Source organism: Phallusia mammillata, chromosome 6 (genome assembly GCF_965637545.1).
Source record: "Phallusia mammillata chromosome 6, kaPhaMamm4.hap1.1, whole genome shotgun sequence".
NCBI classification, from domain to species: Eukaryota; Metazoa; Chordata; class Ascidiacea; order Phlebobranchia; family Ascidiidae; genus Phallusia; species Phallusia mammillata.
This window is the reverse complement of record NC_137257.1, coordinates 9,099,369-9,123,426: the sequence shown is the minus strand read 5'-3', so window position 1 is coordinate 9,123,426 and position 24,058 is coordinate 9,099,369. Positions and strand designations below refer to the sequence as shown.

The 24,058-nt window shown below is 36.9% G+C and overlaps 2 protein-coding genes across 2 annotated transcripts in view; one reads left to right on the top strand and one right to left on the bottom strand.

Moving 5' to 3' along the window:
• The first annotated feature begins 876 nt into the window (after positions 1-876).
• On the top strand, positions 877-12,971 carry LOC145233918 (tyrosine aminotransferase-like). Its single transcript, XM_080098687.1, has 11 exons — positions 877-987; positions 1,426-1,568; positions 4,084-4,256; positions 5,181-5,339; positions 8,140-8,278; positions 10,026-10,078; positions 10,165-10,247; positions 10,365-10,434; positions 10,739-10,948; positions 11,310-11,408; positions 12,294-12,971. Exons 1-11 carry the CDS (start codon positions 947-949, stop codon positions 12,402-12,404), a joined length of 1,281 nt encoding a protein of 426 aa, XP_079954813.1. The 5' UTR covers positions 877-946; the 3' UTR covers positions 12,405-12,971.
• An 877-nt stretch (positions 12,972-13,848) lies between these two features.
• Positions 13,849-24,058, bottom strand: part of LOC145232129 (dynein axonemal heavy chain 5-like) — a 57,612-nt gene continuing 47,402 nt past the window's right edge. The window contains exons 73-86 of the mRNA XM_080096640.1: positions 22,319-22,506; positions 21,695-21,885; positions 20,982-21,103; positions 20,522-20,671; positions 19,936-20,181; positions 19,265-19,484; positions 18,455-18,694; positions 17,928-18,097; positions 17,280-17,495; positions 16,862-16,942; positions 16,397-16,528; positions 15,896-16,048; positions 15,014-15,248; positions 13,849-14,359 (exon numbers count right to left, since the gene is read on the bottom strand). Of these exons, the coding sequence (XP_079952766.1) occupies positions 14,205-14,359; positions 15,014-15,248; positions 15,896-16,048; positions 16,397-16,528; positions 16,862-16,942; positions 17,280-17,495; positions 17,928-18,097; positions 18,455-18,694; positions 19,265-19,484; positions 19,936-20,181; positions 20,522-20,671; positions 20,982-21,103; positions 21,695-21,885; positions 22,319-22,506 (2,499 nt within the window). The 3' untranslated portion in view covers positions 13,849-14,204. The remainder of the gene's footprint in view (positions 14,360-15,013; positions 15,249-15,895; positions 16,049-16,396; positions 16,529-16,861; positions 16,943-17,279; positions 17,496-17,927; positions 18,098-18,454; positions 18,695-19,264; positions 19,485-19,935; positions 20,182-20,521; positions 20,672-20,981; positions 21,104-21,694; positions 21,886-22,318; positions 22,507-24,058) is intronic.

Below are 24,058 nucleotides of genomic sequence, written 5' to 3'. Positions count from 1 at the left end.
TGCGAGGTTAGCAGCAGCAACGTTCGTTTACCTACTGTTCTATGTGCTGACTTTCGCTTTATTTTGTGCAAGAAAATAGCGACTGGCAATAGCTTAATAGCAGTCTTAATATTGATATCTAGTTGCTTAGTATATTCCACAAACTACATGCAACAAAATGCTTGGGTCGCGAGAATTTAGAGCATTTTTTTAGGGTCGCACCAAAAAGTATTTGCGGACCCCTGGCTTAGCCAACCAAATACGTAATTTTAGTTACTTTTATACTTAGTAAAAAATGTTCTTGTTACAACACAATACCTACGTTACGTATTATTTTTACAAAAATTACCTTAGTGAAGGTGTGTAAATAGCACGAACCAGAGTTGTAACGGGGCCTGAAATGTGAGTCCGAACCCGGCCCGAACCCAAATCGTTTTTGCGAAACTTCAGGTTCGAAAATTTGATTTATACATCTATACCCGAAATCCTCTGGAAAGGCAAAGACAACAAACACAGTAGACAATCATAGACAATGGCCGTGAACAAGGCGTTTTAGGACTATTGGGCATTAGGTCTGGTCCAGCAACTAGCTACTTAGCTAGTTACTTTAATCAAAAAAACTGACACAGAGTGTAAAGTCAGGCCCGAATAAAGTCCGAAAACCAAAAAAAAAATAAGCCCGAACCCGGCCCGAAAAGCTTGGCCCGACCTAAAATTTTGGAACCAAAGAATCAGCATTTTTTCTGCCACAATTAGTATGTTGTTGCGGGTAGACGCTCGTGTGAATTATGCATGAATCTCTTTCCTTTTTCTTATCGTCTCTTTCATTATCCCCCGTTTCTTGCCACAACATGCTTGTATGCAAGTCAACCGCATCTCTTTTTGCGTCATAGAATTTAGTAGTAATATACAGCAGCGAAAATTTATATTGTTTATCTATTTGTAACGTCTGTTTCACTGACTCGCAATGGAGCAAGTTCAAAGGAATGGAAACGGTATTCATCAACAGTAAGTCAAATTGTTTCTAGTAAACAGTAAGTTTACAGTTTAAGTTTCCAATAGTTTTTTCCCCGCAAATTTACACCTATTTAGAAAATTCGCGTCCCAACGACGAATAAACAAGCCTTCAACCGTTTATAGTTTGATAATTTAACTCAAAAAAAGGTTATATGACTTTTATTACAGGCAAAATAGTAAATTATGTCATTACTATTATACTTTGGGCAAGCTGCTATGTGTGCATGACTTGTTCAAACACAACTGGAAGGTAGACCTCTTAATGCAAACGTGGCAAAAAACGTACAACTTACATGTGTACTTTAAGACATCTAAAGTTTTTTTCTATCATAACTGATCAAAATGACCAGTAAAAATGCCAGGCTTAAGATATCCAATAATTTCTAGAAATGTTTGTTTAGAAAGTAAAAACTTGTCGATCTTTTGCAGAAAAAACGATACGAGTAGTCGAACGAAATGGAAAGTTAGTTCTTCAGTAACGGCCAGAAATACGTTTAATCCAATCCGTGCCATCGTCGACGGAATGAAGCTTTCTCCAAACCCGAACAAACACATGATTGCTCTGTCACTAGGTCAGTACATTTTACATGTCTGTTTGTGTTGTGTACTTTTACTCTAACTCGTTGAGAATTATAGTCTTACCTTAGTGCTTCTGTTAGCACAAGGGGGTCTTAGGCTATGGGGAATCCCCTATCATTAGGAAAAAATCAAAATTGCCTTTAGTATATACGATTTTTACTCATGTACTAAATTGGCTTTTCTGTGGGAGGCGGTTATTATAGCGCAGTTAAGAGTTACTGCTTAAGCCAGTGGATCTCAAACTTTTTCGACGAATTCCTCCCCTTACAATTTAAAACATTTTCATTCCACCCCCCTGGACTACAAAGTAGACGCTAAATAACGTACAAAGATTAATTAAAAGTGGGTCTTTTATTGACTTCACTAGCTATATGCCTAAAGTGTTTGTTTAACTCTAAAAGCTACATGTACAAATTTTCCCTGAAGTTTTAAAAATTGCTGACGAACTCCTACCCTGTTGGAAGCCACCGGCTTAAGCATATATATATATACTACATGTAACTTTATTATGGGTCCCCTTCCCTGAAGGGGACGCATATTGATTTCACTCAGTTTTTTTTTTTTTTTCCGCCGAAGTTTGTCCATGCACTTTTGGCATCAAATCTTTGATGGATTTGGATGAAACTTTCACAGATGGTAGATATGGTCATGCAGATGTGTCCTCTGTTTCGTTTGACTTGACAGCCCCAGTATTTACCCCGCTAGAACCCAAAATGTAAAACGTTTTTGTGTGTTGCTATGCACCACAAACGAAAGATTTGTGTGGTGTAATGGTATAGTAAAGGCACCAGTACATATGGTACTTGTGTTTGTGCATTACTTAGCGGACGTTTTCACACATGCAAGTCAGAGGGGTATTAACAGCCTTATGACGTCAGAAGCGTTGAGGAACGTTGCTAATAACACCTCTAGTGGTCAGAATTTTAAACATTGTTGGATATGGATAAAATTTTACATGACTGTTAATTGGGTCATCGTGGTTTCATATTTTATACTTTTGGGTGTTAAACCCCATTAGTTACCCCACTGACCCCCTAAAAAGGGTCAGTTTTTAAACGGTGTCGGAATTTAGTGAAATAGGTGTCAATTGTTGTGATTAACCCTGTAACCCCAATATTTACTCCTCTAGCCCCCTAAAAAGGGTAAATTTTTAAAACATTGTCCGAATTTGATGAAATTTGGACAGCTTATAGCAGTGGTTCTTAAACTTTTTTGACTGCGACCCAAATCGGAGTTTTATGAACATCTCACGACCCAAGCCTCAAACACAAAAAATGTATTAACGAGACGCAATTTCGAGGCCACACCGTCGCCGCATAGGAGTCTGCCCATGTCGAAATGGTTGCAGGCTTAACGAGGTCGATTCGTTCGCCAACACTGCATAACACAACACACATTGTGGCTTTGCAGCACCATGATCATTGATAGAAGTGAATCCCAAATCTAAAAATGTTTCCTTGTACGAATACTTACTCATCCTTAAACGCTTACTGTTATATCTCCAAGTTCAGTTTCGCATGATTAACTTGTCCTATTATTTCCGGTGCTATGACGTTACAATCGCCTTGTGCGTAACAGTAAAGTTGGAAGGCTATTGTCCTATGTGGTAATGATTGGTTAATTTTACGGTACAACGAAGTCGTGTGTGGTGAATTTACTTCTACATTAAGTTAATTCGTTTGTGTTTACTTAATGCAGTAATAGTTCGTTTGGGCATAATTGCATGACCACAGCGCGACCCATTTTTTGCCCCTGCGCGACCCATGTTTGGGTCGCGACCCATACTTTGAGAACCACTGGCTTATAGAGTGTGCTATTTGTGGTTGTTGTTTGTTATGTTTAACCCTGTCGCTCCAACATTTACCCCACTAGCCCCCCAAAATGGTTTCATTTTTTAAACAGTGTATGAATTAATTTAAACTTGGACAGTTAGTAGAGTGTATAATTTGTAGGTGTTGGTTATTGTTTTAAAATCTGTAGTACCTATGATTTACTCCACTAGACCCCTACAGACAAGTGCAATTCACCATTAATAGCAGCTGATTGTTGTGTTTTGGCCTATTTTGTCACTATTTAACACTTTTTTCTCAAATAGTCATAAAATAGAAAAACCTTAATAAATGTATGAATGGAATAAATTTAAATAGTTTGTACTCCATATAGCATATTTATTTATGCACAGTGCCAATCACTGTGTTTTACGTTACAATGCCAAACTTTCTCATTGTTATCTCTTAAAATGTATTATTTACAACTTTGCATGTGTGGGGACCCATGAGTTTCTGCTTGCAGAAACAACTAAGGTTATAAAAGATGGTGGATGATATGGGACCCAATATAAAATAAGTGTCGGATGTAAATATATGTTAAGAAATAGGTCACAGTGTATGTGCAATGGCAATATGTGCTAAGCCACCCTTCTAGTTTAATGCTGTATTTTCTTTGCCTTTTGTATACTATAAATTGTGCATCAACTTATCCTTATGTTCAACATCATTTTAAATACAGGCGATCCCACGGTATTTGGAAACTTTCAGCCACCCGAGCAAGCGGTTAAAGGCATCATCGATGCAGTATCGAAGGGAACTAACAACGGCTATTCACCGTCTTTTGGGCATGAGAGTGCAAGGACTGCTGTGGCCTCGTTCGTTTCTTCAGAAAGTGCTACTGTGAATGCAGGGGTAAGTTACCTAAATCGGAAAATTTTACGCCTAGAGTTTGTGCTGCGTTACTTTTGAGTCAGCTCCTTTTTTGAGAACCAAGAACCAGCGGTAAATTACGGGAAATTCGTTTCCAAGTGGCATAATAATGGGAGTTATGACGCAGCATCGTTCGTATGAAGGTGAAATTACCTAAAAACTGCTAAAAATGGTACACAGCAGGATTGTGCAAGATTTATTCCTAATTTGCCTCATGGGCTTATACAATTACCACAACGAGACCGCAGGGCAATACCTTTGGATAGCACAAGTTACTTCGTTGTGTAGCATACTTATATTGAATAGAAGCGCCAGAAATATTCGCAAGTGACTCTAGTTGCGTTGTCAATTCTCAGTATTAGACCATGACTTAACAAATCAAGCACTTTAATCATACTCAAAAAAATTCTTTAACGCGTTGGTTGCAAAATATCACAAGAAATGTTTACAATGCGCTTAGTGCATTCGAGGCCTTTTGTTCTTGCGAATTGTTCGACCGCTGAGTGTAATTCGACGTATCCGCAATTCTGAGTAATCGTTTTTTTGCATTCGCTTTTAGCGGGTTTCTTGTGAGCAAAAACATAATTTTTTTTGGATGCAACGACAAATCCAACTTTATTGCTTGTATGCTTTCACATGTAATGATAGACTAAAGGTCACCTCATTGATATTTGTCACCGACATAATGAAATGTCATGTTGAATTCGCTAGCTTTATCTACTCGCTAAAAATAGTGCATACAAAAAGGGTCCCAGTGTGTGGTTTAATATAGTGTCATCGGGCGTTTACTGACCTTTCTTCCAAATAACTTATCTTCTGTACATTACCTAACCGTAACCTATGCAACGATTACTGCCTTTCCCAGAACAGCACAAGATCAATTCAAACATTTATCTCTTGTTCCAGGATGTATATCTGTCTTGTGGTTGTTCTGATGCAATACAGATGGCCATTACTGTCCTCGCAAGTCCAGGAGATAACATAATCGTTCCCAGGCCTGGCTTTTCACTTTACAAAACCATTTCTCTGTCTCAAGGCATTGGCGTCAAGTTTTATGACTGTCTGGTGAGTTATAGGTGTTCGTTTTTAATTCAAAAATTGTGTACCTACCTATTGGTTCAAAGATCTAACCGTATTTTTGTATTCCTTACATGATTTTGACTTTAGCTCATTACGAATAGTTTGAAATTTTCGAGCAATTGTTATGAGTCGTTTTGCATTGCATGTATTCTTGTATAAATTTATTGTCTGATGAATTTAAGGTAAAATTGGTTGCAGATAAAAGTACTTCGTTGTAATTCCTCGTGTCAAAATTAGCCGAGTGCAGCCAAAAATGATAATATTATCAATATTATATGAATTGAAATTCTTCCATATCAAACCATCAATTTTATCCTCCCGTTCAAAAGACTGGAACATAGGTTTACACAAGGCTTTGCGGTTATTACTTGGTATGTTTGAGTCTTTGTCGTTCGATCAGCTGACTGAAAGGTGATTGGCTGAAATAGCACACACCCTCCGGTTACTTTGTTTCATTACAGGCTTCGTTATCGACCTAGGCACGCCCGTATAGGCGTCCAATCACAGCACCGTTTTGCGTTGGCGTATTTTACGTTTAAAAGGTGTCCAATTGCCCAACCATGCCACCCAGAGACGACATTTGTTATCTCCTGGCCTATTTATAAGCACACACCTGTAAGTTTTGCTTCAATTTTTTAAAAGACCTCTACTCTACCGAATAATAAATGTACATGCCGACCAAATGCCAAATATTTCTAATTAAAAAAGCTCTGACTTAGATAGTTTTGACCTAATTATTATTTAAGGTTCCCCTTTGTGATATGTAAGTGTTTTAAAATAGTTTGTATGCCTATTGCCCCTAGTTCGCAATTAGATGCCTCACTTGCACATTGTTAAAAATTCGCACTTGGGCCTTATGTACAAACGTTAATGGAAACTATATGTTTAACATCCATCTTTTTGACATTGACATCGTAAATTCGAAGTCCGGTCGTTTCTGAAGGTTGCGTTTCATTCTTTGAAAGCATTGTGAATGTTTATTCCACAATTTTGCCCCAAAGCGCTTCTTCCATGCCTTTTAGCTACATGGTTTAATTCAAATTACACGATATTACAAAGTCATGGTTTGTTAGACGAAAGCCCGGAGGCTTGGCTATACCTCAAAGTGCTTATCTTTCAATGTATTTAATGGCAATGATTTAAATTGATCGCCGACTGAAAGTAGGCTAATTACAGCACATTAACTAACATTTCGATGGGATAACAATCAAGAATGGTTGATCAGTGCCTAGAATGTATGCTTGTGCGTTGTGCCCATTTAAATACTTACATTCCTATTGCATTTCCTTTAACTTAGGTTTTTTTATCTTGTAAACGAATGTATTTTTTTAATAAAATAATCGTATAGCAAACGAATACTAAATGTATTTCTACGTGTTAAGAAAGAGCAGCTAAATCTGTTATTTGAATTCTATTTTGGGCGAGATTCGTGCACAGCAAATCAACGCAATGATATTAAAATGCAAATTGTTTCAAGAAAACCTCGTGACACTTGAACGGTGTTGGCAGTCATTGGCGTCATGACACTTGAATTACCAGAAAGCAAACTTTTGACCCCCACATTTAGTTGTTCTCAATATTGGTTTTATGAATACATGCATACTGGGATTAGCTCGGTTGGTAGAGCGCAAGTCCCGGAAAGAAGCCTTTCGTGGGTTCGAATCCAACCACAGGCTTCATTTTTCTAGCCTGTGCCCTGCCATATGGAAATGCTTGGGAGACCAGGTGATTCGGTATAACGCCTTCAATATGATTTGTTGCTAAATAATATTGCTTTTAATTCTGAGTTTCTGCAGTATCTCAAACACACCACCCGATCCAATCGTATAAACCAGGGGTCGCCAACCCGCGGCTCCGGAGCCGCATGCGGCTCTTTGATCCCTCTGATGCGGCTCAGTTTTTGAATTTACCAAATGTTGTACATTTGAATAAAAATTATGTGACGATTAGGCCGAACACAAAAGTCGAACACGAAAATTGAAGTGCAGTAGCATGACTGTACTCGCTTGTTGTAGTTACCTGCAACATCATCTCTATACCATCAAACGTGAAGTCTGAAAGAGGCAAACTGGCGGCGCGCAAGTTAATACGCAATATGAGACAATACTGTTTTTGTTTGCAGTGTGTGTGCGCGCGTAACAATAGCTGTTTGTTAATTGTTACGTAACAAACGCGTTAACAAAGGAATACACATCTGCAAAAACAGAATATGCAACGCTACGTAAAGTTGTTTTCTCTGCTGACGAGACTAGTATACCAGTGTGTCTAATATGCAATGAAACACTAGCTAACAACAAAAAGTCGAAATTCATAAGACTAAAAATGTTTTGCATTTTATTTTTAATTTTAAAACGACTTTGTGGCTCCCAGTGTTGTTTTTTACTACGTGAAACTGGTCCGAGTGGCTCTTTGAGTAGTAAAGGTTGGCGACTCCTGGTATAAACCAATTGTAGACAAACAAATGGCTAGTAGTTCCTGCTATAAGCTCTGTGTTAAATATCCCAAGAAGTGATTTCGACTACAATAATTGTGGTACATCGCCTGCTTTTCCTTTTCGGCTAATCGCGTTATTCTTATAATTATGATCCCCAAAAAAGAATACTTTGGTAGAAATTACTCCATTTACAGTCCTTCGGGTTAAGAGTATTTAGAAGTAAAAGAAAAAATGATTTAGACATCCACTAAAGGCAGTAGATATATATATATATAACCTTCAATTCATTAAAATAGAAAACAGTTCTTGCTATTGTTTCGGTAAATAGCGGTTTCTTGAATTGTTTTGCAGCCAGCACAGCAGTGGGAAGCTGATCTCGAACACATGGAGAGTTTGATTGACGAAAAAACAAAAGCGATTGTTGTCGTCAATCCGTCCAATCCCTGTGGATCGAATTTCAGCAAAAAACACATCCGCGATATTTTAAGTGGTAAGATTTCTATCTTGTCCCTGATCGGTCATATGTAAACCCAATCTAATGCCTAACATTTTACCGATGTACACGGTTACCATCCTTCATGGGCTATAAATAAGCATAATGGGAAACAGCTCGTAATTTAAATTCAAATCTTTGTAAAATCTTTCTCGGAAACTTTCTCGTAACAATATTTAGATTTATGCACTTTGCTTATAATATACCAAGAAAAGTGCCTACTGTTCAGAGCAAAGTTAGCTTATCAACTCTCTTAGCTAGTTTGGTGTGAAATTTTGTTTTAAATGTATTACTACGTGTTTGGAATGAGATCAAGTCTTTTCTGATGTACGGTGAGTTAGAAAAAATGTATTTAACCTCGTTCAAACGAATACGAAAGAACATTTCTTATGCTCAAAAATCTATCAAAGCCGGGACTGATCCTAGAAATAAGAACGGTATGGCAAACCTACTTATGTATATCCGACAAAGGGCAACCACAAATCCGTATTGAACTAAGTCTATTTTCACATTCAAAATTATACAAGAATTTCGATGACAATTACTGTTAAGCAGTTATAACACAATTAAGCTAATAGCGTTATTAGTGTTTGCAGACAAGGTACTATCATGTTATCTGTACAAAATTTTTTATAAAGCCAGATATTTGTGTTTCAATCGTAATACTGTACCTGGAAATCAATCTGGTGCTGACGTAGGTCAAACCACCTGTTATCCAAGTATTGTAAAATTTAAACCAGGTTTCAAACAATAAGTGAATATAATATGGGCTACGGTATCAAGTTTCACCAAACACAGCATATATTTTGTGCGACATATTGCGAAATGAAATTACCGCGTTGTTTTCCGGGGTTTGACAAACTGCTGTCCAAGGTACCAAATCAGGAAGTATTTTAAGTAGACCTGCGTTCAATAAAATAATCAAAAGTAAAGTCTGGTTTGAAATGAAATCAACCTTACAGTAGCAATTTTCCAGTGATTACTGTTAGTGATGGGACGATACCAGGTTTTGAAGCGAGTACCGATACCGAGTACGAGTACCACATGTATATACCTTCGATACCGAGTACGATTACCGAGTACTTAAGTGTAGTCTTGTACTTAGTTGTATATCACTGGCTAATTTATCTACCATGGTCGGGGTACAGACGTGCACACACACACTCACGCCGAAAAATGTAATCACCAAGTGATAGCAAAAAATATATACGTAAACTGGCGGAACTTTTTCCCGATTTTGTGTTGTCCGAAGCAAATACTGGCATAAAGTTGCCCGTATTCTTATGGTGTAAATCGGCCTTCGGTACTCGCACGTTGGTATCGAAAACTGAGACAAAATATTTCGATACCGAGTACGAGTATCGATACCACTGAAATCGTTCGATACCATCGATACCGAGTACCGGGTACCTGTCCCATCACTAATTACTGTTCTCTACATCAATATAATCCAAAACACATGTTACACAACCCTAGGCCAAGCATAATCAACCGTTGTACACAGTATTTTCACAGAATATATCACGTGAGCGAATACAACATTGGAACTGAGGATGCCAAAAACATTTAGTGAAATATATATTCTGTGAAAAAAATATGTACAACGGTTGATTTTGTTTGGCCTAGGGTTTTATACACTGGGTTTTGGATTATGAAATATTCAATGCTCGTTACGTGCAAATTTGTGGCATTTAAGATGTTTTCATTTGGGTCACGTGTAAACATTTGATTTTTTGTTTTGCAGTTGCGGAAAGAAACAAAGTTCCAATTATCGCTGATGAAATTTACTCTAAAATAGTAAGCAGCAGTTTTACACTTCTTTCTGTGCAAATGAAACTGATATCAACTGTATTTTTTGGAAAATATGCACTTTGTATTATCAGGTATTCAGCGGCCAAACGTTTATTTCCTGTGCGTCAGAGTCCACTACCGTTCCCATTCTCTCATGTGGAGGCATCGCCAAAACGTAAGTTTTAACCCAAAAATCAGCTTGAAAATGTACCTTTTAGTGGCATTCTAGGGTTTGGGTCAAACAGTCGGATAGTTTTTAGAAGCGAATAGCTAAAACGCTCCGTTTTTGCAGATTTCTTGCCCCAGGCTGGAGGTTAGGTTGGATTGTGGTTCATGACCGGAATGAGATATTCGGCAAAGATGTGAGTAGTATTGATGTGTGTATGTCGTTTATATGAACTTTTTATGAAAATTTTATATTTGTACGGGTGGTTGTATGTGTACGTCTTCTGTCTGTTGGTTAGCGCGTTATGTAAGCGTTTCCTAATTTGCGAAATGGCTTCTGTATAAATACGCTGCGGAATGTTGCTGAAATCAAAATTAACAATTGCTAAAATGTTGCAACAGACAAATAATCTAAAAAAATGCTAAAAGAAGCAAAAATAGCCTTGAAACGTTGTTCTACCACAAAAAAAAAACATTTTCACATTTTTTTCACTTTTTTAGATCCGAACCGGTCTGGTACAACTTTCACAGCGCGTTCTTGGACCTTGCACTCTCGTTCAGGCAGCACTGCCAGCCATTCTAAGCACCCCTCAATCTTTCCACGACAACACAGTCGCTAAAATCGAAGTCAACGCCAAATGCCTGTATGAAAGGATCAAAGCCATTCCCGGTTTAAGTCCTATCAAACCAACTGCGGCCATGTATATGATGGTAAGAAGTGAATACGATAAATAATGTACCTTTAATGTTGGCAGCACTGATTGTGATTTTCATGGAATCCTTCTCTTATCTAATATCAGACTGCACGCTAACCACCACTGACGTAAACTGGTACAGAAAAAAAATGAGTTGTTCGTTTTGTCCAATATTATTTAACTGATGTGAATTACGATTACGGATGCTGTCTCGTATTCAAACATAATAAATGTTATAATATGTTAGCTGATGTATAGTTATTGGAATATTAACACATGGTTAATCTATGGTTTACACATGCGCGGTAGGCTTTAGTTAACTTCTGTTTTAAACTGTTGGTTGCTTCAATTAAATTAAACCCTACGTTTTTTGGCAGGTTGGTTTTGACCGGGACCGATTTCCTGACCTAAAAGATGACGTGGCATTTACAGAGAGACTCGTCATCGAACAAAGTGTCTTCTGTCTTCCAGCTAAGGTACACACAATGTAGCAATAAATGTTCCAATCTACATAGTCAAACCGCTAAGCGCCACTTATTGGTGTTCAGCAAACATTTTTCCGATGTGAACTGTGTATTTTTTAATAACAACGAGTGTTTCGTGTGAATTAGAAATTTTCACAAATGGAAACACCAGAAAAACCTCATGCCCAGTTTGTGTTTTTGATGTCCAAGTATATAGCCTTTGACGTGTTTGTTTTAAAACCTGATTTGAGTTAGGGCAAGGATATCCAACTCTTTTAGAGAATTCCCCACCTAATTACCACTAAGATTCTGATGCCTTCACTTTCTTGACATGAAACCTTTTTCAATAATCTTAAAACAGTACATGTTATCAATAACATGAATTTAACAACATGGTTTAACTGCACTTTTTGCACGCTAAATTTCCCTTAAGTTGCATTTTCCACATAAGTAAACTATGTGTAAAATATTGGCCTAACCTCCGTGTTGCGTAATGCAACATGGTGCCATTTGCTAACCATGGTGTTGAAATAACACAGACAATCAATCATTTCCGTCATGCCACAAATAGCAGGCGAACGGCAGAAGGATGTGATATTGCTCGGTTTGCTCGGATGGGACAGGAAACGTTTAGGCTTGCGTTGTTAAAAGAAACAAACCATGTCACATCCTTCTGCCGTTCGCCTGTTATTTGTGCCATGACGGAAATGATTGATTGTCTGTGTTATTTCAACACCATGGGTCGCAAATGGCACCATGTTGCATTACGCAACACTCCGGTTACAACCACGGTACTGGCATTTGCAAACTCACAAGGTTTCTAAATCGAGACCCTATAGGTTGAAACAGAATGCAGCTTTTCTAAACTGATATCTTGACATCTGTTTTTCCCCATAGTGTTTCGAATATCCGAATTACTTTCGTGTCGTTCTTACAATTCCTGAAGACCAGACCGAAGAGGCTTGCGGGAGACTGGAAGAGTTCTGCAACAAATATTACAAAAGCTAAAGTTGTCTCAACCAATTGCGCAGAAAAGTTCCAAGGGAGAATCGTTTCGGAGAAGTCACCGTGATTTCGTGCACTTGACAGTTAATATTGTTTGGGCAGTTTTTTTAATGTCTGTTGAATACTTTTTTTTAGGAAAACATGCAAGTTAGGTTTTGTGTTTTTGTTAGTACATGGTTTTATTATTTTTACCCTACTTGACAGTAAATCACAGTGAAATATTTTTGGTATTAACTTTTTGTTTTAAAAGGATAATTTTGATTTGGTGATTTTTGAAAAAGGAATATTTATTTGCTTTAAAACATCTAGATATGCTTTGTATTGTGTAAATCGCTTTGTATTCTAATCCTGTGCAGACCTAATGTACATTTCCCAACCTTTGCTCACAACTAAGTTATTTATTTTTTCACTGTCCAGTAACAGTTTATTCGTCTGTGACTTTTTCAACGATTGCTTTTTCAGAAAAAAGTGTTGAGTTTTTGCCAACATGTAATAATTGAAATTAATGTCAATAACATACTTTACTGCAGGAATTAAAACTAGCTTTTTAGTTTGTAACTTACGTGAGATTTTTGAAACAAATTTTCGTTTGGTCAGTAGCGTCAGAAAACGTTGTTTTAGATTTTTTTGGAAAGCAGTGGCTTGTTTTAATTATTTAAAAAAAGTATTACGTTTTGTTTTGTGTATTTTTAAACCCAATTATTATATACTGTGACCTGGATTGAATAAAATAAAGCGTTTTTTGTGTTTTCTGCACGTTTTTAAAACATTCACTCTTCCTACACCATTAAGCTTGCTAGTTAGTTAGCGCTTATAATAGCATACACTTGTCTCCAAAAAAATGAAACTTATCCTTTTTTGAAGACATTTTGTTGTTTACTGTGGCTTTAAGACGCTGGTTTTTTCTTTGAAAGTATATTTTCCTCTCACGGTTCTATCTTTAGAAAGCATTGATGTAACACAAACTTTTTACACAATCTTTATATTTTCACTTGTTGACTTTGGTTTGTTCCCTGTTTACTAGATGCTTGTGAAATAAAGCTGTTATATTATTGTATGTGCGACGTAAATCCAATGACAGGCGTCAGTTGGTTAAAGTTAAAAAAATCGGGACGGATGGCTTCAAAGGCAAATTTAAGCGTCGCTAGGCCAAGTCTTTGGAAAAGTTTCAACGCTACTTAAATTTGTGCTGGGTTAACATCGTAGACAGAAGCAGATTTTGCTCTCTTTTTTTGCATTGTGTTTTGAATACCATATTTTTCTTTTTAATTTTTTAGGGTCACAACTAATTTTTGACTAAGAGCTCTTTAGTTTTTAAACAATCTAACAAATAAATTTATATGAAAAGATTCCAGAAGTATTGTAATACAGAAACAAGCGGTCCAAAAAGCAACTGCTTTGATGTTTCTTTATGTCTAGTCTTCGAACAGTATACCCACAACGAAGAGAAAATATAATTTGTTTATTAAAGTTGACTACTGCATTTGAATGGACGTAATACAAGTTTTACATGATAAAAACAATTACATTTAGGAATAAACAATTAAGTATGAAATTCATACATAGTCACATATTCACTATAAACATTATCCGGATATATAAAGCATCAGTTGTAGAAAAATACATCATAAATTCTAATACTAAGCATATAAAACATTTATAAACTAAATCACTTTTTAAAAAAACATAATTTTGGCATCTAGATTAAAAATAAACTACATAGTACGAATATTACGAGCACGCATTTTCCCACAAAAACTAAAACTACTACGTCACAGTTTACATTACACGTCATGATGACGACTATTTGACGTCACATAGGAGGGCAACACCACGAAGTACCCAGTTGTCTGGATTCACAGTAGTTTTAAGATCAACTTCAGCGATGTAATTCCGATCAGTTCGTGAAGGTTTTTTGTAGATCGGACACCCGTAACTCCTGTTGTCCTGTTTTCCTCCTGTGGCCAGAATCAAAAAGTATTACGTCTTTTCGGAAAGGTAATTTAACAATGTAGTTGTAACCAAAAGTTATTTTTTTGTCTGTTTTTCCGATTTTTTCAAGATGACAAAGCCTCTTAGTTCGTTCCGTTGTTGTTTAATTCACAATGACTTAAGGGTCTTCTAAAAACTTTTTTTGCAGCAACAGTTTATTTAAAAACCTTATGTTTTCCTAATTGTTCATTTCTATTTTAACAAGGTGTTTTTCCAAAGTGTTAATGGTAGATGTTTGCACATTTTCTCTTGGCATTACTTAAACCTGTTCGATAAATTTGGTAAACATGTGACCAAAAATGAAAATAAAAGCAACCTAAATTTCAGAAATTGATTTCAGGGCGACAAATGTTGGATTTGTTGTTGCCTAAACGTCAAAATAATTAACATGTATACAAACACAAAGTAAATATTTTTTCTCTCTTAATACCACTTCATTTAAAATTTGTAAAATTTAGACGAAATTTGTAAAATTTAAACTGCTTTCAAGGAATATTGTATAACCGCCTAACATTTCTTTCAGTTTGCACAACACGCACAGCCTATGTAACTGATAAATCAACCCGCAGTTTTTACTTGTTTCGAAAAATAAAAATATTCTCTCAAAAACGTTTACTCACCTTTCTGTACGGCATCAATGTGAATAATTGGCATCAGTTCGAATAGCACTTTCGGTTTGGATTCAATCAGTTTGTGACCGCGCTTGTCCCAAGCCGCCCCTTCCAAATATAATCCGTACACATACACGCCCTCTTGTGGTGGAAACTGGACATCATCGCTGGACATGAACTTGGTGACTTCGTTGTGCAAGACAACACTGTCCAATGCCCAGCCCTTGTGTGATCTGGTTACTTCCTAATAATGCATTTAAAGGTTACAGTAAATCAGAGTTGTAAACAGGAGTGAAATTGAAGCCCGAACCCGGCCAAAACCCGAAAGTACAAGCCCAAAACCTACCCGAACCCGAATCGCTTTTGAGAAGCCCGTATAGACGCGAAAGTTTGATTCACAGGCATTAAAGCCCCGCAAAAGGCCAAGACAATAAACACAATAGACGATCGGTCTTGAACAAGGCGTTTTTGGTCTGCATGTTTGACATTAGGTCAGGTCCAGCTACTGGCTACTAAACCTAAGCCCGAACCCGACCCGAAAAGCTCGGCCCGACTTACAGGTCAGTAAATGTTAAAAGATATTACTATGCGTTCGTCAAATAAAAACTTTAAAAAAACTCAAGAAATGAGCTTAAACGTATGTAAAATGAAAACGTACAAAAACAATATGTACCCGTTTTCTGAAAAGGTCATAAAAACACACTTGTAAATTGTACTTTGAAATAGTAACGCAACACTCCCAACGGAACCCTATATCACTACTGTATTAAGTGGTGGGATTTGGAACTTACACCCATAAAAAACAATAGAGGGCCACACTCACAAACTGTGTTACCAATTAAGTATTGCAAACTGCACAGCCATTATACAAAAATGAATCAGAAAGCACACCTGTTTCATTGCAGTTAGGAATCCTTGTGGGTTGAAGAACCCAGTCATCCAGAAGGACTTAGGCTGACCACCGAAACACCAGGTGTGAAACTGGTTGTTACGGTCCAGCAGCTCGGTAAACCAAAAGCCAAGAGTGCTTGAAGGCCATGAAACCTAAAATCATTCGAAAATGTTGCATTGTATAAATTTTACGAAAACGTTTTTTAAATGTATTGCTTTTATTAGAGGCTTTATTTCAATTCCATTTATATTTCACATTTATTTTACAAAAATCCTAAAATTTCTTAAAAAAGTATTTAAAACACGTGTGCATACAGTTATGTCTTTCATTCAGTATGTTTAATCAATTTTAGGGCTATTTTTTCTTAAAAAAGGCCTTTAGGAGAAATATTTGCTGCTTTTGTTATTCTTGATTTTAACAATTTGGTCTATTAATGACGTGTTTTTGACTTTCTTTTTTTTAAAAGTGCAACAAAACAGTTGGATTTTAATTTTACTCACTTTTAACCATTTTGCAGGGATTCTTGCGTCATACGTGCAATCCAGTGCATCGCGAAGGTTTTCACTCATAATAATTGTTCCCTCAATCGCCAGTTTCAGATCCAGTAAGGTGGAGCGTACCAGGCTGATCACCTAAGAGATGGAAAAGTATCATAGATTTAAGCTCATCCTTGATCAGGAACATTCAACAAAGCAATTTGTTGGTAAATGGTATGAAAAGAACTGGTCGTTTGCAAAATGGTCTTGTTATAAAAATAATACTCCACAATGTCATAGTACGCCAAGTCTATTGAAGGCGTTATACCGAATCAGCCGGTCACCAAGCATACCTATTTGGGAAGGCGTATATTCTAGAACTGATTCGGTATAACGCCTTAAATAGACCTGTCGTAGCATGATATAGACATTTTTATCCTCAAATTTGGAACAATATTTAAGAAGTATTGAACGTAACAAATATTTTACCCTTTGCATTCTGTCGATCTCCTGTCTAAGGAAAATGTTCATTGGCTGGAGAGCTCCCATCGCTTTTAGACGTTCTTTCACCTATCGTGGTTTATGTCTTGAGATTAGTATATTTAACAGAACGTAAGTTTATTCCCTCTATGCAGACTGTCATTTTTTATTTGGCTTTGCTTAAATTTCTAAAATATATATCTTGGAACATCAAAAACGACAATTTTTTTACGATTTTCAGCGCTTGCATAGCTTCGGTAGTTTCAGCAATATACCCATTTTCATTGGTTATACTACACAAAAGCTTTTATTGCTAAAACTACTGAAGTTTGACTGTAATATACCGAATAAAAAGTTTACTGTATAATTATAGAAGCCCCTAAAAGATAGAAATCTGCGTTGTTTTTCAGCACACACCCTTTTTTACCTCGTATGGAATATAGTTGGCAGGCAATTTCTCCAACATATCATCAGCTAGTTTGTAAGCCACATCTTCACGTGTTTCTCCAGTGCCAGTGCTGCTGTCCTTCGGTTGAATGCTAAGTACAGTGTCCAATATCTGCTTCGCACTGTTGGTTTGATACGTGATGTCGGCGTTTGGGTGAAGGCCGAATACTTCAGGTGTGTCAGAAATTGGCAACGCCTGAAGACAAACAACAACTCAATTAATTAGTGTTTCCCAAATGTTTTGCCCATGCTCCACCAAAACTTCTAAAAAATCCTAAAATCTTTCATGTGGTGACATTTTTGTCGTATCTAATCTTTGTCTTATGATGTAGTTTAACACAAATCACCAAAGAACATAATCTCAAATCAAGATGTAAACGAAATGGTCCCTCACAGTGCAGTTTTCTGTTCTATTTCCCAATGTAGGGTAATTAACATAACGTTTTAGAAAGATGACAATATATTGTAAAATGGTTTCAGTTAATTAAAGCCTTGCTTGCTTTTTAACTTAAACCTTGACGCCAAATTGCATCTAAGTAGCCTATCGCAAACGTTTATATATTTCATAAAAATTGAAGGAATGTGATTTATTTCAACCTTGAAACACAATAAATATTTGAAAACCAACCTGTATATGCTCCAGGTAATGTGCGATGGTCTTGCAATGCGGTATCACGTAGCCTTTGTAGAACTTGAACGAAGACTGAAACATCGCCTCACTGAACCAAACACGTGCAAAGGTATTCAGTAGCCGTTTGTCGTAATCGTCTGTCACTCGGCCGCCATATTGGATTTCGCCTGGCCAAGAAAAGGGCACAATGAGATATTACATGATTTAAGTTAAAATAGGCTGGTTCAGATCTTCATAAAATACGACGTGATTTAATATGAAACGTTTTAGTTAATAATAAAACAGAAAAAATATCCAAGCAAAAAGTAAATTTTTCTTGAATAACTCTTTCCTTACTATGTCACTAAATGTGAAAAAAAGTCTCATTGATTTTTTGTCGATAACTTTGTACGAAAAAGTGTAAAAGTACCAATAACAAGTACAGAAAAGGTTAAGAATTAATAATATAATCGAATCAAATAGCAACAATTTTTATGCAAATTAGTTGTCAACAACTTTTAACAGATACTTCTTCGTAACCTTACCGATCATGTATCTCACAGTGTTCCATGACACTCCTTTCTTGATGTCCATATCATCCAAATGATTCTGAACAAACTGGACAGTTGCGATGAAATCGGCCTGATTGAACTCGTACGGGATGTTCCATCCTATTGGACCGAACTTTCTTCTTTCCTGCACTGTTGTATGCAGGAAGGCAACGCCGTACAGTAGAGGGCGCCATTGAGGCATGTTGGAAATCTCGAGCTGGTCTTGAGTAATGGCTGCAAGCACATGCAAATAGGTTGTGATTTCGATTTTTTAGGGTTCTATGGCGTATCTTCATAAATACCCAATTTTATACTCGTAATGTATAAAGTGCCTCTAAAATCAAGTACGCCAGGCCTATTAAATGCATTGTAGCGTATTAAGTCGTTCACTAAAGTATTCCCTACATGCGGCAAGTCATGGGACAAAATAGTTAGCCTTCGGTGGGATTTGAGGCCACGACAGAAGGACAGCTTCACATGCCCCATAGTTTGTCTAAAGTCAAATTACATCAACCTGAGTTATAGCAGGGCCTAGAGTTTGGGCCAGAACCCAACAGTACAAACCCAAAATCCGACTGAACAATATTTTTTTCAGAAACAAAGCCCACATTAGGTCCGAAATTTGGTGAAAATGCGGCTGAATGTTAAGTCAGGTCCAAATCAAGCTTGTTTTATCAAAAATTCGCCCATTGAGGAACATGTCTTTTTCCCACATTCTCTACTCTTTTTGATCTGTTGGACAGTGCTATTTGAAACTGGATTTGCGCAAATAAGCAGCATATGTCAAGAAATGACAACACTTACTGGTGTAGGATCTCTTCAACCCCGCCTTAAGACCCTGAGGAGGATCGTTCGTAAACTTGATGGAAGACTGGAGAAGAGTGATCGGGAACTTGGGATGAACTTCTGTGGTGATCCAGAGTCGGAAAGAGGAGTGTACTTCCTCCGTTTCTGTCACAGTCACCAAAAGTTCATCCAGGAAGTCGAGTGCCAGATGGCAATTTTGAAGAAGTGCCCATCCTCCCTGAAAATGCCAAAACAAGTTTGTTGAAACGCATTTAGTTGCTTATTTCTAAAGGTTGAAGACACTGCCTAAATATGTAAGTAACCAATAATATAGTGTTAATTTACACATACTTAATTAGACATAAATTATAAGACCAACCAAAATGTTATTTTTAAAATAAATACACGGGTCTGCTGAAAATCCTACAAAATCAGTATAGCGAAACTTTGCATCTTTAAGTCCAACATCCTTAAGTAACGTAACCTAAGTTAGTACCGTTTTAATATAAGATGAACATACATGCCGATCCCAGTTAAGTATGCCTGTTTATTTTAACCAATCAATAGTCAAACAGGCGATTCCCTACAACGAAGCTGACATGTGCACCATACAAGGCAGTCAACGGACGCGGAGCAAACGCGTAGGTAAACTCGTACTGTAGTACTGTACAAAAGTTTAGGTTTCTTACGTTGTTCATTGAGTGTTGAATCAGTCTCCTTGCGTGGACTTCTTGTCCTTGTCCCATGCTCACATCCTTGCAGTCCACCTTCATCTTTTTTGCCAGCGCTTCAATCTGGATAGTGGGATCAGATCCCATGGAGAGGAAGCAGATGAGAGGAGTCCGGGGATTGCTCTCTCTCCACATTCCCTCCAGATCCAAGATGACACCCTCCGCGAATTCTGGCCCTAATGTCTCTACAATGTATTTGCGGCTCTGCGAAAAAAAAAAGATTTTTATGAAGTGTTGGTTAAATAAACAATTTGAAAAGTTAGATTACGGGATTATAATTTGATTGTAATGAATTCTACTTTCACATTATTTGATTGTAATGAATTATATTATCCATATTAAAAGCTTAATCAAAGTAAGCTATTGTAAACAAATAAAAAAATGATGAACTATTCGAATTTATGCCTTTAGAAACTTCAGAACTCGTTCGTTTGGCTAAAAATTTTGTATTTACATAAACAGTTTAGAGGAAAAGAGGGATATGTGATATAAAACGTATCACGCATTTGGTCTCAAATTTTTGCGTCTTTCAATGGGTCTTTACCTGCACCATAGTTCTGTCTGGGCACCAGCATCTGATAAGCAACAAGCGATGGAAAATCTTAAGTGACACTTCATAACCATCAGGAATGGTGGCATCTTCGGGTGCCTCCTTATCAAACCATTGTTTCCACTGTTTTTCATTGTTTTGTATCTGCAAACAAAAAGGCGATAAAAAAGTCGAAATATCCACTGGATCAACTGTCATCAATAGCAATATTTAGAACAAAGGTAGAGGATATAAACATAAAAAAATGAGTCTATTGATCGAACCACTGTTACCACTGTTTTTTATTGTTTTGTATCTGCAAACAAAAAGGCGATAAAAAAGTCAAAATGTCCACTGGATCAAATGTCATCAAAATTCATACTTTAACAAAGGTAGAGAAAGTAAGCTTGAATAATTTAGTCTAGTCTGTTGATCGAATCACCGAGTACAAACTACATGACTCTTTGGTTTATACCTGTCTGAGGATATCGTGGAAATGTTGAAGTTTCGACAACTCTACAAGGTTGAGCCATGTCATATCCAAAATCCACTTGCATGGTTTAGCAGGACAGGCTTTGAGATCCAGTGAAGCTCCACCTAGAACGAAATATGCTTATTATCACATATTTGATGTTTTTGGTCGACAGAAATGTGGATTTGCGAACCCATGGTTGAACTCTGAAGAACCACTTGTTTGGAAATCTTGAGTCTTTGTTTAAACTAGTTATCATAGGGTCATTGCCACATCAACCACTAAAATAGGAGTTTATCAATACTTATGTACAGGTTTTTTTTAAGGTTTGGTTTGGGTGACCGCTAAGTAGTTTTAAGAGACCGCAAGTGTTTCATTTAAATACCAAAAAATAGCCAAAGTTGCTTAAACGAATTATTTATTAGGCTACTGGCAAATTTTGGGAAACCCCTTAAAAAAACACTGCTTATGTACATCACGAAAATAAGGCATTTTTTCTGCATGTCTATTTAACTATCTTTTGTCCAAAAAACAAGCAGTAATTTTATCCACTTTTGTATTAGAACTTAGTACGCAGGGTTGGGTTTTCATTACACGTGCCACTATTTTAAAGTTTTAATACTCTATGCAATGTAGCAAACAACGAAATGATAGATGATTCCAGGCTTGCAATATGCGAATAACCGAATTTTGCTAAATATATGTTTTTCACATACCTTTGATAAAAGTAAGAAATTCTCTGTGCTTGATGTCCTTGGACGTGAGTTGGATCTTTAGCGCCATTAAAAGTGTGAAAAGTATCTTGTGCGACTCGTAATAACCACGTGCGGCGTACTTGTAAACCTCGTACGTCATCACGGTGATGATATTGTGAATTCGTTTGCTGGTGACGGGACTTTTACCAGCTCTAAACGTTAAACACAAGATGCAAGTGTTAAGTATACGTTAAAAAAGTGTTGGTAATTAGAAGAGTTTGCTTTAAAACTAAAGGCTAACAAACAGCCCAAAAAGAGAAGTTATACCAAAATAAGCCGACTTTTAAGTATTTCTATTTTTTGCCTCACTGTGGAGATTAACAGCACAAAAAGAAGGCAAAAAGGTATAGATATGCGTTCTGCGGTTGTCGCAATTTAATCATCGAGTTCATGTCTGTATACAGTGTTCGAGATATGCACAGTGTCAAATAAGAGGATGCGCTTTAACACATCTTACGTACAATACCATATGTTGGCTTTAAGTGGGATTCGAACCCTTCACCTTTAGGCTTCGTTCTCCTTTCACCCACGGGCGTTACATTGGTGCCAAAAATACCATTTGCTCTGTGTAGATAAAGTACTTACTTGGCCAGGGATAGGTCAAAGAGACCGAGGAATTGCTTCAGTGAAGTTTGGTACATCACGTTAACCATCGACATCTCCACAATTAGAAAGTATAAGATAGAACCTCGGGTTGCCACTGGTCTGTATTCCTCACGCGCAGCGTTAATCTGAACTTCTGTTTCCGCCGCTGTTTGTAGTTTCTGTGTGACCTTATTTACAAAAACAAGCATATGTTCATAACTATGGGATGAGGTTGATAAACTGCGGGTGCTGGAGATGAACTTAGCGTTCAGGGGTGCTGAGAAAGGGCCAGTTACAACGATTGACTGCATGGCATTAAGTTAAAGTTTTATAGATGAGGAGGTTTAATAAGAGAGAAACTTTAGTCGGGGAAGACTTTTTTTTAAATGTAAAAACCACCTATACAAAGTTTACCTAACGCAGTGGTTCTCAACTGGTGGTCCATGGACCACTAGTGGTCCATCATGACATTTTGGGTGGTCCACAAGACGTCCACTAAATTAAGTATTAAACTAGAGATGATTGCATATTACATGTTGAAAAGAGCATCAAAATGTTAGCTGTTTATAATTGTATCTCACTTCTCGAAAATCGGTTTACAAGAATTATGTTTCAAGTTCAAATGGTTGTTTCGTATACGTACTTCAAACTTGCTCAAAAATGAAATGGTCCACGATTTTATTTTAACTGGGCCGGTGGTCCATGGCCTAAAACGAGTTGAGAAGCACTGACCTAACGCTTAACCCTTTAACTGCTGAATTCTTTTTGACAAAAATTAATGTTTAGACATGCTCTTGCTCTTTAGGGTTTTATGCAAAATCGATAGAAGATAGGCAAAAACTTTCTCCGGGAAAGTTGTTGGGTATAAAATTTTCTACAATTTAAAAATAAAAAAATTTCGATGACGTCATCAGTTACGAAATTACGTCATTTCAATTCTATTTTTCCATAAAATTGCAGTTTATCGGTGTTTTTCGTTGCAATTATTAGTTCCAAGTTGTTTTACAAACAATTCCTTACAAAACTTGATGTGTGTTTTTTCGATGACGTCATTAATTAGCTCATGACGTCATAATGATCAATTTTAGTTTCTTATTTTTCTGTAGTAGGCTAAAGGATAAAATTAATGTTTTTGAGCGTATGAAACTTGTTTTCAATAATAATTTTTGGCAATCTTGACAATTTACGGACTTATTCAAACGTTTACTGAATACCTGTACACACATAATTCATTTACAAGTGTTTGTACATGGGATGTTTATTATGTATCTATACACCACAACATGTGCAAATTTGAAACACAGTTCACAGAAGTTAGCAGAAAAAACATAATTCCAAGCATTCCCAAGGTACTTTGCACTGATTCTTTTGTATTTGTTGTCCATTCATGAGGCCAAATCCTCCTACCATTTGACAATGTAAATGCAGTTGAGGGCCAGATATAATCAAAATATTGGTCAGCAACCACAAACTTCCTAAGTCAAAATGCTTCTACAACAGTTGTTTTCTAGATAAATAACTGCTGTCACCACGAACAGTAAAGTTAAACTGACTGATACAGCAGTATATTCAAGCAAACCAAGGCAAATTTACTGCCCAGAACTACCCACTTTCAAGCCCAATTCAGATGAACACACATCAAATTGTAAACAAAGATCGCCACAACGCCCTTACAGAGCCCTGAAACGAACTCCAAACAGCTGTGTGTTAATCAACCAAGCGTAAAATAACAAAAAATGG

Excerpts from the sequence above, each read along its gene's own strand:
- LOC145233918 (XM_080098687.1), top strand. The coding sequence starts at position 947 with ATGGAGCAAGTTCAAAGGAATGGAAACGGTATTCATCAACA. Across the intron at positions 1,569-4,083 it reads CATGATTGCTCTGTCACTAG|GCGATCCCACGGTATTTGGA; the intron begins GTCAGTACATTT and ends TTTTAAATACAG. Across the intron at positions 10,435-10,738 it reads ATGAGATATTCGGCAAAGAT|ATCCGAACCGGTCTGGTACA; the intron begins GTGAGTAGTATT and ends TCACTTTTTTAG.